Here is a 14,216-nt window from a genome sequence, read left to right as displayed (position 1 = left end):
CTTTCCTGCCTTAGTGCCCACATTCATCCCTTGAAAATTCACCTCATGGGCCATATTTCTGAGATGTACTTGACATTGTGGAAGTAGAAGCTAAAGAAGGTGTCCCAGATAAGGAATACTGAACAAACTTGGGTCTGGTTCTAGCATTATCACTCAGATTGAGTGACCTTGGCCCCTTCGTGTAACTGATCATTTTTCCATAGATAAAATAGAAATAATAATTCCCACCCACTCTATTCCTGCCTAAGTCCCCTCCCCCATTACTACCCTAAATGAAAAGCATTAAGCTTTCTTGAACGAGGATTTTTTTTTTTTTTTTTTGGTTTTCTCAGGGCCACACCTGTGGCATGTGGAAGTTCCCCGGCTAGGGGTTGAATAGGAGCTGCAGCTGCCGACCTACACCCCAGCAACAGAAATGCAGGATCCGAGCAGCGTCTGTGAACTGTGCTGCAACTTGTGGCAACACTGGATCCTTAACCCACTAAATGAGGCCAGGGATCAAACTCACATCCTCACAGATGCCATGTCAGGTTCTTAACCCACTGAGCCGCAATGGGAACTCCCCAAGAATATTTTAAAGCTTGGCAAACAAATGGCTTGCTACACATTCCAAATGTGACCATCAGTGATTAGAAGACCTTTTCAATAATTTTTTTTTCTTATAGACTTACCTCTTTGTAACATTCCCCAACAGATGCTCTAAGAAACCCTACCCAGGAGTTCCCGTCGTGGCTCAGTGGTTAACGAATCCGACTAGGAACCATGGGGTTGCAGGTTCAATCCCTGGCCTTGCTCAGTGGGTTAAGGATCTGGTGTTGCCGTGAGCTATGGTATAGGTCGCAGACGCGGCTCAGATCCCACGTTGCTGTGGCTCTGGCAAAGGCCGGCGGCTACAGCTCCGATTAGATCCCTAGCCTGGGACCCTCCATATGCCGCAGGTGCGGCCCTAAAAAAGACCAAAAAAAGAAAATAAATAAATAAATAAATATATGCGTTATGCACAGGATACCTCAGACTCAAAGTAGCAAAATTTTTCACTGCACTCTAATGTCAAAAGTACTGGGCAGTAAACAGATATTTTTTGTTCTATTTGGTTTTCATTGTGGCATATGGTGTACATTCTCGGCCACTATAGAGTTTATCACTCATTTATTCATTCTCTCCCAATAGTGTGTTTGTAAAAGGGAGACTATGTCTGTTCTGCTTACTTAATTGGTGACAGAATTCCAACACAAATCATCGGCTGAGCAAAACAGAAAAGTTACACAACTTGCCAGTCTGAACCTAAGATGCTGATATTGGAGGATTGAGGGGCTCAAAAAAAAAAAAAGAGGAAGAGGGGGAGGAGGAGGAGGAAGGAGAAGAAGGAGAAGAAGAAGAGGAAGAAGTGGAAGAGGAAGAAGAAGAAGAAAGGGAAGAAGAAGGGGAAGATTTTCTCTCCATTATTTAGCTCTCCTTTCCTCTGTACAGGCTTCAATCTCAGGCTCCCCAACTGATGCTAAAGATATTTCTCAGAAGCAGTAGTTTTTTTATCATCCTCAGAGCCAGAATTCCAGCTAAATGAGAGTGCCTCTTTCCCAAGAAGTCCAAAGAAGGTGCTGGAGGCAATCTAATCAGTTTTGCTACAGCTACATGTCTACCCCTGCTTATATCTCTTTGATCCAGAAGAACAAAGCACAATTACTGATCAGGCCTGAAATTTGTGTTCATTTCAGAAGCTGGGGGTAAAGCCAGCCCCTCCTAAGCATGTGGACCAAAATGAGAGCCACCCAGTTCCTTATGGAGAAACTAGACTGACAAAAATAATGCTGAGAAATGTACTCCCATTCTATTTCATCTCCCCAGAGTCCAATCCTATGATTCGACATAAGCATATCAAAGTCCAAGGCATTAAAATTCAAACTCGAATTGTCTCATCAACTTTGAGTTTAAAGGAAGTCACATGGCTTTGGAAATCAACTATACTTTAATTTTAAAAGAAAAAAGCCTAGAAGAAGTAAAGTCCTCTTTGATATCTTGATTTGCCCATTCTCAGCTATAGGAATTGTTCCATGAGCTCCAATGAGCTGAGATATTTCTCATCAGGAGTGGGGTCGTTATCCCAGGCAAAAACGTTGTTGCTAGAATCCAGTATTTGTTGGGATTTGGTGGTATTTAAAATAAGGAGGCAAGGTAGATGGCTCTGACCAGGTTTCCAGAAAGTCTATGCAGTTATCCAGAATGTCTGTGCAGTTACCCGGAATCCACATCTGTGACCCTAAATGCAATTAGGAGATTCCTTTTCTCAGGAAATTAACTTAGGCATTATGCACTTACCATCACTGGGGAGGAAGAACCTCCTACATACCCTGGGGAGGAAGAACCTCCTTTTTCTTACAAAATAGATTTGAGACATTGCTAATTTCTTGCAAAGTTATATATTTGCCACAAGCCCAACTCAGGCACCAGCCTGGATCTGAGATTTCTTCCTTCCTCCTCCAGGGGATCCCAGTAGATTTCCATTTCTCATTTGAGCTCTGGGTTCTCAGCACTTACAAACTGTCCTGATGGGGAGTTGGATCTAATGACACAGCCTCCACAGTATTTGGAGGGCAAGGAGTTGCTTTTTTGGTCTCCTATTTTAGTGGCTGCCATTTCTGCCCTTATTAGGGACCTGCTCATACTAAGACACTTGCCCCTAGAGAAAATTGTCACTCCTTCTTACCTTTATTTCAGGTGGAAGATCTCCCTTCTCAGATTCTCAAACTGAAGCTGCTTTTGATGCATTTTAAAGCTGGGCCTCCCACCCCCAGGGCCAAGGGAAGGACAGGCATTATTATTCCTGGCTCTATTCTGCCTTTTTTTTTTTCTTCCCTATTTTAGGTCTGCACCGGTGGCATAAGGAAGTTCCCAGGCTGGGGGGTCAAATAGGAGCTACAGCTGCCAACCTATGCCACGGCCACAGCAACGCCAGATCCAAGCTGCATTTTCAACCTACACTGCAGTTTATGGCAACACCAGATCCTTAACCCACTCAGATCCCTGAGTTAGGCCAGGGATCAAATCCACATCCTCATGGACATCATGTCAGGTTCTTAATCCCCCCCGAAAAGAGGATTCCCCAATCCTCTGCTTTTAAATTTCGTGAAGTTCTCAGGCGCATTCGCTCAGAGTACAGGAAAAATCTACTTGTTTGCCTTCTGTGTTACCTTGAAACTCAAACTATTTAATATTTTTGCTTTTGAACATATAGCAATGTGAATTCAAGATTCACTGTCCTCTTTGTAACAGTACCCAGATTTTTTTTCTTTTTCTTGCTTTTTTAGGGCCGCACCCAGGGCACATGGAAGTTCCCAGGCTAGGGGTCGAACTGGAGCTACAGCTGCCGCAGTAACTTGGGACCCGAGCCGCCTCTGCAACCTACACCACAGCTCATGGCAACACCAGATTCTTAACCCATTGTGCGAGGCCTGCATCCTTATTGATCCTAGTAGGGTTTTCGTTGACTGCTGAGCCATGAAGGGAACACCCAGCACCCAGATTTTTTAAGTATTCACCTCTTCTCCATAGAGCCCTTATGTTTTTAGGAACTGAGTCCCATCCCGAACTCTAGGAATGATCCAGTTTGGTTTAAGCCAAGCTGCAAAGTCCACTTCCCCAGCAGAATTCACTGGTGGGTTACCTGAGTTAGTCCAGTTAGGATAAATCTCAGGACTTGTGTTTGTAAAGCTAGAGGAAAGCACTCTTTCTCCCTTTCCTGGTCACAAAGAGGGAGCCATCCCATAATGATAAGAAAAGTATATGCTAGATCTTTTATGGAAGAATTATTGTTGTCTCTATCTAAGTATCACTTTGAAGGACTCCATACTTATTTCAAAGAGTAACTGGCCAAATGAACTGAGGAATTCCTCCTTGAGAACAGAGTTCCCAACCTATGGCGCATTCTTTTATAAAAACATATATCCTCACTGGTGGATAATCCTGTCTTTTGAGGGTAAGTTTTGTATCTTAAAAGCTAGAAGTTACTCAGAACCAAGAGTAAACAGGTATATATCACGTGAGAATAGTATTTCTTAAAAAACAACAACAATAACAACAACAAAACAGGAACTGTAAACTTGTGAGTGATTTGCTTGTTGCTATAATGCTGGTCTTAGAGGTAGCATCTCCTTTGGAACAAATTTATAAGCACTTACTTTCATTGTGAAAAGTCTTTTATTTCTTTTCTTTTCTTTTTTTTTTTTTTGCTTTAACACAGGACTTTAATGTAATACCATTTAGTAATGTGTGACAATTTGAGAAAAATGGAGATTATTTTATGGATAAGAGCCATTGAGGAACATATCTGTTGGGCTGGGCATTTTACAACAATGCTATAAACAACCAGCATATAAAATCATAACATAAGTGCCTTTTAAAGAGCCGAACATGGCTGCTGGTCATTCTTTACTGTGTCAGGAGGCTGCACCTTCAACGAAGAGTGAAAAAGAGAACAAGAAAAGACTTTGCTTTGGTTTTCTTTTCTTCCGAACAAGTGTTGCTGAATTACCCTGAAAGGCAAATGAACTCTTTGTTGATTTATACCTGTTCTTCGACAGCTAGCGTCCTCATTTCTTAACTCTGAGTTTTCTCTGACATTTCTAAATATGTAGGTTCTACAGAAATCTCAAAATAGCTAATCCTTTTTTTTTTTTTCAATGAACATTGTTTCTTAAGGGCTAAAACCCAGGTTGACTTTGTCAAATGGCCAAAACCACCACGGACGCTGCCATGTTAACACCTGCAAGTGACGTCATGGAGTCATATGCAGTAAAAAGGATGTTTGGAAATGGAGCACATATTTTGCTTAGTCTGGTACTCTCCACCAAGCAAACAGGACAAAAAGCCAGGTGGCTCCCTAGCTGGGTGGCCTCCCAAATGACTTGGATGTACTTGGAGTTCCTAGTTTACTTTTATTTATTTATTTAGTCGTTGTAAGGCCGCACCTAGGCATATGGAGGTTCCCAGGCTAGGGGTTGAAAGAAAGCTATAGCTACCAGCCTATGCCACAGCCACAGAAACGCAGGATCTGAGCTTACACCACAACTCGCGGCAATGAGGGATCCTTAACCCCCTGAGGGAGGCCAGGGTTCGAACCTGCGTCCTCACGGATACTAGTCAGATTCATTTCTGCTGAACCACAACAGGAATTCCTGGGGCTCCTATTTTATAGAATTAACTGTTACTACTTCCTTTTAACTCTCAACACCCCTTAACATCCATTCCAATAAAGGAGACCAATATGAAAAAGCTTGGCAAGCGAGAATCATCTAATCCATTTCAGTTCTCCAAGAAGTTCTGTCCCCACCCCACTCCGAATTTGAGACATTTTAAAAAACACCTCCAGTGGAGAAGTTTTCCTCAGTAATTTCAACTTTTTGTAAAAGCACAAATAATCATACAATTATTTTTAAGACCATGGTAAGAGAGAGAAAAGTACAGATCTTATCAGTATTTCTTCTGAGGAAACATAATTCCTTTATTTTTATTTTATTTTTTGTCTTTTTGCCTTCTCTTGAGCCGTTCCTGCAACATATGGAGGTTCCCAGGCTAGGGGGTCTAATTGGAGCTGTAGCCACCAGCCTACACCAGGGCCACAGCAACGCAGGATCGACCCACACGGCAACCCCAGATCCTTAACCCACTGAGCAAGGCCAGGGATCGAACCTGCAACCTCATGGTTCCTAGGCAGATTCATTAACCACTGTGCCACGGTGGGAACTCCAAGCATAACTCCTTCTGAGGAAGTCTAACTGACTTCAGATAGGATGTGAGGAAGTCAGATTCTTTAAACCCTGACAAGCTTTTCTACAAATACACTCATAATATTTTTCAGAGGAACAAATAAGTGGAGTTGGGGAAGGGAGGGGGCGGCCTTGGATTTCTGAGTCCAAACTGGAAAACGGTGAAATGAGGCTTTATAGCAAATTTCTTCAGAGACGCTCTAAGAATAGCCATTCTGTTTGCCTTCATGAGACAACTGTGAAATTGAGAGAGATGTATGCTCCCTTTTTTTAAACAGCTTTATTGAGATAAAATCGATATGCAAGAAAATTTGACACATATAACATATACAATTTAAATGAGTTCAGAGATAAGCTTATACATGCAAATATGAATTTGCAAGTGCCCAGTGGAAATTGTTTTTTTTCCCCCACAGATAAGCAAAATGATGAAAACAATTTTAAGAAGATCTGTCATCGAATCCGTCATCTAAGTGCAAAAAGTAAAGTCAGGAGCCCAAATTAAGAAAAAAGTTAGTGACGAGGAATCCCCTCTTCTAATTTCTTTTGATTTAAACAAAAGTGCCTATTGGATAGAAATAAACAAGAGGTAAGATACAAATTTAATTGTACATTGTGCCTAGCACCTAACATGGGAAGCAGAAAGTTTATTTACTAAACTAATGTGACATTACATCATCAAAACTGCAAGCTACTTTATTTATCAATGATGTCAGTATTCAAAGTTGTCCAGTTAAAATCTACTTTCTCTTGAAAAAAGAGAAATACCCTGAAGGGAAATGCAAGGAGCTTAAGAGTCCTGTCATGATTTCTAACAGCAAGAATAAAGTCCACGGCAGTGACTGTGGGAAAGTGAGTCACAGGGAAATGTGAGTAGCTTAAAAGACCCATTTATGAGGACCAAAAAAGAGAAGGTACCAGTAAGGCCATCATAGGGTTGAAAATGAAGAAATCCGAGTACACCCGTGGTGGAAGGAATTTGTGTATGGAGAAAACACATCTGCAGAGGCACTAGATAGCATATGCCAGATCTAAATTCAAGTACCTGATTTAAAGTACAAACAAACAAACAAAAAAGACAAAAAATCAAAACTTAAGACTATAAGCCCAGCCATGTAATATTGAGATGTTACCTTCTTTGTTCATCACCTTTGCTTTCTCTATAAGCCTATTGAGCAGAAGATCAGTAACTACAAATATACTTTTTCCTCTCTTGGTTTACATTTTCTAGCAAATCTGGGTTCAGCTGAGATTACTGTGTGAAGAGCTTATTGAAGCAGGGCTGACAATAGGTCTTGTCATTCTGCTCCCTGAAGATGCCCTTCGACAGCTGCATCAGGCAGAAATCACACACGAAGTGCTCAGGATGGAACTTGTAGCCCATGGCACTGATGCAGCGGCCAGTGATGGGCTGCCCACACCCATGGCAGAGGGTTCCTCGGCGTTGATGGTAATGGAGCTCACAGAAGGGACGCCCATCCAGTTCAAAGAAGGAGCCGGTAGAAAAACTGCTAAAGCAGTCCTGGGTGGCGGAGAGGAGAGAAAGCAAAGAAATGCAGGTGTCAAGAAGCAGAACATCAGCAAAGCTGCAGCCTTGAAATCCCTGCTGTTTCCATGCCAGTCACAGGAATTCATAAGGGTTCTTGACAAACAGGCTAGACTAGTGCCCATTTGCAAAACAGGCAAGCAAATGCCCACAATGGATGCTAGGGTTTGTGTCTCTTTTAAGAAGCCCCCATCAATTCCTTATCCCAAAGTGTGAACCCTCTTACCAGAGAGGCGAGGAGAACCCTGGCTTTCCCTAAACCCAAGGGATAAGTAAGTGTACAGACCCCACAAACAAAGCACTCTGGGTGCCAAACAGTGTCCATGGCGGAGAGGTAGTTTTCTAACACCGGGCGGTTGCAGCCCCCACACTTGGGTGAAAACATGGCTAAGAAATCCTTCCGGCAATATGGCTTCTTGTCCTTCTCATGAAAACCTGAAGAGAGAAAATCAAGGATTCACTACTGCAGTTTGAGACTTTAAGGCACGTTGAAGATTGAGAAGAGGGCAATGATTTAAATAAACTCTCCCAAACTCGGTGTCTTCATAATCAAAATGGTGCTGATAGCAGCATGGATGCAACTGGAGACTCTCATGCTGGGTGAGGAAAGTCAGAAAGAGAAAGACAAATGCTGTATGATGTCACTTATATGTGGAATCTAGAATGTGACACAAATGAACCTATCTACAAAACACAGACTCACAGATGTGGAGAACAGATTTTCGGTTACCAAGGGGAAGGGGAAGGCAGTGGAATCAACTTGGGGTTTGGGGTTGCAAGCTATTACATTTAGATTAGATGGACAATGAGGTCCTACTGTCTAGCACATGGGACTGTGTCCAGTCTCTTGGGACAGAACATGACAGAAGACGATATAAGAAATAGAATGTATATGTGTGTACGTATACCTGTATGATGAGGTCATTTGCTATACAGCAGAAATTGGCACAACATTGTAAATCAATTATACTTTAATTTTAAAAGGTGGGAGAAAAAATGGTGCTAATAGATATCTGAGAATTATTATAAGAAATATATGAGAGGGGGAGTTCCTGTCGTGGCTCAGCGGAAACGAATCTGACTAGCATCCACGAGGATGCAGGTTCAATCCCTAGCCTCACTCAGTGGGTTAAGGGTCCAGCATTGCTGTGAGCTGTAGTGTAGATGGCAGACATAGCTCAGATATGGCATTGGTGTGGCTGTGGTGTAGGCTGGCAGCTGTAGCTCTGATTCAATCCCTAGCCTGGAAACCTCCATATGGTGCAGGTATGGCCCCCCCAAAAAAAGACAAAAAAAAAAGAAAAATAAAGAAAAGAAATAATGCAGGTAAAGTATTTCAGTATTGCACCTGGTTCATAGCAAGCATTTTATAAGCATTGAGGTCTGCTCCTCCTCAATGCCTTTGTATTAAATATCCTGTCAGCTTATACTGTTCTGCCCCAGGCCTTGACCTGGCTGGCCCCATCCTGTGATGTGGAAATCAACTCAAATATCATCTTATTGGAGAGGTATCTTTTCAGCCTGTCACTACACTTCATTTTTTTTTTATTGTCTGCATAACATTTACCAGTATATGAAATCTTGTTTGTGTTCTGTCCTACCCTAATTGGAATATTTGTTCTGAAAAAAACGAGACATTGGTCTGGTCACTTTACATCCCTAGTATCTAAAACAACATCTGGAAAAAATTGAGTAATATTTAAAAGTAAAGTCCTATTACATAATAATTTACAAATGAATTCAGGAGTTCCCATTGTAGCTCAGCAGTAACAAACCTGACTAGTATCCATGAGGACTCAGGTTCTATCCCTGGCCTCACTCAGTGGGTTAAATGATCTGGTGTTGCCATGAGCTGTGGTGTAGGCTCAGATCTGGTGTTGCTATGGCTGTGGCGTAGCATAGGTTAGTGGCTACAGGTCCAATTCTACCTGTAGCCTGGGAACTTCCATATGCCATAGGTACAGCCCTAAAAAGACAAAAAAAAAATAAATAAAATAAAAAAATAATTCAAACCATATAAAAACTTGAATTAAAAATGGATGCTTTCCTCTTAAATTACAGATGAGAAAACTATAATAAAAAATGGCACAAATTTCAAAAGTGAGTTAAGGATTAATAAATTTACCTACATTAAAAATATATATGAATCGCTTATGCATGACCCAAAAAAAATCGTAAGCAAAAACAAAACAAAGGCAAACTGAGGGAAATATTTGCTAATAATTGTATATCAGAAAAAATGTAGCTAATACAGGGAGTTCCAAACTGGATATATGATTCCAATTACTGTTTTATAAATTTTTTTAAATAGAAAAAAATCAATCCCTAAAAAATTAAAGCAAGTTTAATCAAATTAACTGTATATCAAATTGATGATGTAACTATAGAAAGACAATAATGCACCCAAGTGGCTTTATTTTTTTGTTTTTTGTTTTTTTTTTTTTAGGGCCGCACCTGGGACATATGGAAGTTCGCAGGCTAGGGGTCGAATCAGAGCTGCAGTTGCCGACCTATGCCACAGCAACACCAGATCCATGCCACTTCTGCGACCTATACCACAGCTCATGGCAATGCTGGATCCTTTAACCCACTGGGTGAGGCCAGGGATCAAACCTGAATTCTCGTGGATACTAGTAGGGTTCTTAACCTACTGAGCCACAATGGGAATGCCTCAAGTGGTTTTAAAACACAGTATTTTGTCAATGGACATTTGGTTTGTTTCCATGTCTTTGCTATTGCGAATAGTGCTGCAATGAACATGCAGGTGCATTTGTCTTTTTTAAGGAAAGTTTTGTCCAGATATATGCCCAACAGTGGGATTGCTGATTGGATGGTTGGATTAGGAAGATGTGGTATATATACACAATGGAATACTACTCCGCTATAAAAAAGAATGAAATAATGCCATTTGCAGCAACATGGATGGAACTAGAGACTCTCATCCTGAGTGAAGTCAGAAAGGGAAAGACAAATACCATATGATATCACTTATATCTGGAATCTAATATATGGCACAAATGAACCTTTCCACCTTTCTTGGAGAATAGACTTGTGGTTGCCAAGGGGGAGGGGGAGGGAGTGGGGTTAATGGATGCACACTATTGCCTTTGGAATGGGCTAGCAGTGAGATCCTGCTGTGTAGCACTGGGAACTATGTCTAGTCACTTATGATGGAGCATGATAATGTGAGAAAATAGAATGTGTACATGTATGTGTAACTGGGTCACCATGCTGTACAGTAGAAAAAAAATTGCATTGGTGAAATCATTAAAAAAATAAAATAAAATAAAAAAACAGTATTTTGACTGTACAGTCCTACTGGATGTATTCCAAAGACAAAAAGAGCTACAATGAAATTTTTAACTTTTTTCAATAATCTTGTTTTTTTTGGAGTTCCCATTGTGGCTCAGCAGAAATGAGCCCAACTAGTATCCATGAAGACATAGGTTTGATCCCTGGCCACTCAGTGGGTTAAGGATCTGGCATTGCTGTGAGCTGTGGTGTAGGTTGCAGATGTAGCTCGAATCCTGCATTGCTGTGGCTGTGGTGTAGGCCAGTGGCTGCAGCTCCCATTTGACCCCTAGCCTGGGAACATCCATATGCCATGGGTGCAGCCCTAAAAAGACAAAAAACAACCTTGATTTTGCAACATGTATATTAACTTTAAAAAATTAATATGGGTAGATATATAATAAAGCAAACAATTATGGTAATATGGTAATACCTTTGGTAAGCAAGGTTTCCAGTGATTAAAAAAAAAAGATACAAAGTATAATATAAAACAACTTAAGGAAAAAGCCTATAATTTTATATTAGAAGTATCAGTATGAATTCATAATTTCTATTTATTTTTATATTTAAAAATTGGATTCAAAGTTTTGCCCACTGAAAAACCTAGAACCAATGAACCCTCCTATCACCCAGAGTTCAATAAGAAGCACACAGCAGCCACCATCTGTAACCTATTCTTGGCCCTCACCCCCCAAAATATTGAACCTAAACCTCATCAAGTCTCTAGGTGTAAATGGACAGTTTACAGAACATACAAAAGAAGGTGATTAAGAGGAAGATAAAGCAAATAAGTTAAACAACATCATGCGGAAGCAGCCAGTCGGCTCGAGAATATGGGAAATTTTAAAGGAAATAAGTTTCGGTTTCTCAACAAATCAATGGCCTAAAAAAGTGGGGAAGAGAGGACTGTTACAGAATTTAAAATTTTTGAGGGATAAAATGTCAAAAGCAGTAAATAGACCTTGCTTGGATCCTAATTCAAACAAAGCAAGCAAACAATACTATTTAGAAATTTGAGAAGTTTGGATATGGGATTTAAAAAATACAGCATAATAAGGATAATAAGGAATTGTTCATTTTGTTAAGGGTGAAGAAAACTACCTATCAGTTAAAGATGCTTCATCCTTAAGGATTTAATGGTGAGATGACATGATTTCGAGGATTTACTTTTAAATATTCCATCAAGATAAAAGAATGGGCTTAGTGAGTAGGGGATAGAGGAAACTCATTTGGCAAAATGTTGATATTTATTGAAGCACTCCCATGTTTTAAAAGTTTCATAGTAGGAGTTCCCTATGGACTCAGTGGTTCATAGCTCAGTGGTTAACAAATCTGACTAGGAACCATGAGGTTGCGGGTTCGATCCCTGCCCTTGCTCAGTAGGTTAAGGATCTGGCGTTGCCGTGACCTGGGTGTAGGTTGCAGACGCGGCTCGGATCCCACGTTGCTGTGGCTCCGGTGTAGGCCGGTGGCTACAGCTCTGATTGGACCCCTAGCCTGGGAACCACCATATGCCATGGGAGCGGCCCAAGAAAATGGCAAAAAGACAAAAAAAAAAAAAAAGTTTTCTAATAAAAAGTTTAGAAATAAATTTGTTGAGGTGTAAAGCTTTTTCTGCCATACCTAAAAAGTTCACTGTTAGGTGCATATTAGAAGACACCTGGCTTGAGTCCTACCGACCCTACGTCCAGATAACGGAGGAGGAGAAAACCATGGTGCTAACTTTTTTTAAGCTTTTAAAGTAAGACTTCGTCACAAACAGACAATGAGCCCAAGAAGAAACACTTTCAGGGATAACATGTGTGGCATTTTCAGTAAGCCATGAAAGGCAAAAGACAATAGCGAAGTTCTACCTTGAGCTAAGCACTAGAAACAGTGTTAAAGAAATATACGGAGGTAGCCACATATTTCTACATTTCCTGGTGATAAAGTTAAAGGTTATTATTCTCTTGAAAAGTCCTTTCATAATATGTATTAGGGTTTTTTTTAAGATTTTTTTTTTGTCTTTTGTCTTTTTGCTATTTCTTGGGCCGCTCCTGCAGCATATGGAGGTTCCCAGGCTAGGGGTCGAATCGGAGCTGTAGCCACCGGCCTGCGCCAGAGCCACAGCAACGCGGGATCAGAGCCGTGTCTGCAACCTACACCACAGCTCACGGCAACGCCAGATCCTTAACCCACTGAGCAAGGGCAGGGACCGAACCCGCAACCTCATGGTTCCTAGTCGGATTCGTTAACCACTGCGCCACGACGGGAACTCCTGTATTAGGGTTTTTTTTAAGATTTTTTAAAAAATATATAAACACCTCAATCTTGGAAATTAATTGATATAAATAATGCCGTAGAAGAAAACGCTGTTTAAAAATAGTCATGAGGGCACTCCTCAGACACCAGAAGTAATTTAAATATGCTATTGCAAATGCATTTAGTTGTTTTCAGTATTTGGAACTATAAGGAACGGTTCAGTGAACATCTCCAGGCATATAATCACTTATGATGTATTTACATAAAGTCCTAATGGACTAATTGATATTGTTAAAATTATTATTATAAAGTTATGAAATAATATGGAAAAATGCTTAAGTGAAAAAAAGGAATTTCAGGTACACTATAACTTTTGTATTAAAATATTAATGTAGAAAAATAGGTGGGGAAAATTTGTATATTGCATTAGGTTCACGGGTTAATAGATCATAAGTGAAATTTTATGCTAGGACTTCTTATTGTCTTTTCATTAGACAAAAGGGAAAATATAATAAACTAATTCATCCTCAATCACTCATTCAAGTGATATATTCCCTCTGCTTTGAAAATCACTTCCCAAGATACCCCGATGGTTTGCTCAAGGGTATTTACCTCCGGGGTTTGCTTAAGAGAACAACTAACGAGACCACTGTATGTCAAACGCACCCTTTTACTCTCCCCCACCCCCTCTTCTATCATATAGTTAGTTAGTTGGTCAATTAGTTAGTTAGCTATTTTGATTACTGTCTGCCTTTTTCACTAGTATGTATGCACCATGAAGACAGGAACTTTGTTTTTTGTCATTGTCTCCCTAGTACCTAGGCTAGTACCTGAAACATATATAGTAGCTGCTCAATAAATATTTATTGAATGAGCAGATATATGAACAATATTACAATAGCAAAATTGAGACCCTCACTTTCAGAAGAAAGTTGTCTCACTTCAAGGTTAACTATAACATGAATAAACAGGTGATTTTTTTCTTTTTTTTTTCAGAAAGAAATTGTCCTTGGCATTTACAAGAAGAGTTTATCTAAAATAGAGAGGACCATTAGTAATCCCATTTGTGTGTGTGTGTGTTTTGTCTTTTTAGAGACGCACCCAAGGCATAGGGAGGTTCCCAGGCTAGGGGTCGGATCACAGCTGGAGTGCCAGCCACAGCCACAACAACTCGGGATCCGAGCCGCATCTGCGACCCACACTACAGCTCATGGCCACAAGGGATCCTTAACCCACTGAGCAAGGCCAGCGATCAATCCTGCGTCCTCATGGATACCAGTCAGATTCGTTTCTGCTGAGACACGAGAGGAACTCCAGCAATCCATTTTTTGTAGCACCTACTTTGTATGGTTCCAACAGAGGGCTCTACATACAGG

At 40.6% G+C, this 14,216-nt stretch overlaps 1 protein-coding gene across 1 annotated transcript in view; it reads right to left on the bottom strand.

The window, feature by feature from the left end:
* Nucleotides 1-6,016: 6,016 nt before the first annotated feature.
* Nucleotides 6,017-14,216, bottom strand: part of LPXN (leupaxin) — a 48,046-nt gene continuing 39,846 nt past the window's right edge. Inside the window, exons 8-9 of the mRNA XM_047775664.1 lie at nucleotides 7,595-7,743; nucleotides 6,017-7,284 (exon numbers count right to left, since the gene is read on the bottom strand). Of these exons, the coding sequence (XP_047631620.1) occupies nucleotides 7,015-7,284; nucleotides 7,595-7,743 (419 nt within the window). The 3' untranslated portion in view covers nucleotides 6,017-7,014. The remainder of the gene's footprint in view (nucleotides 7,285-7,594; nucleotides 7,744-14,216) is intronic.

Source organism: Phacochoerus africanus, chromosome 4 (genome assembly GCF_016906955.1).
Source record: "Phacochoerus africanus isolate WHEZ1 chromosome 4, ROS_Pafr_v1, whole genome shotgun sequence".
NCBI lineage: Eukaryota > Metazoa > Chordata > Mammalia > Artiodactyla > Suidae > Phacochoerus > Phacochoerus africanus.
Note: the sequence above shows the minus strand (reverse complement) of the source record. Positions and strands in the feature narration are given on the sequence as shown.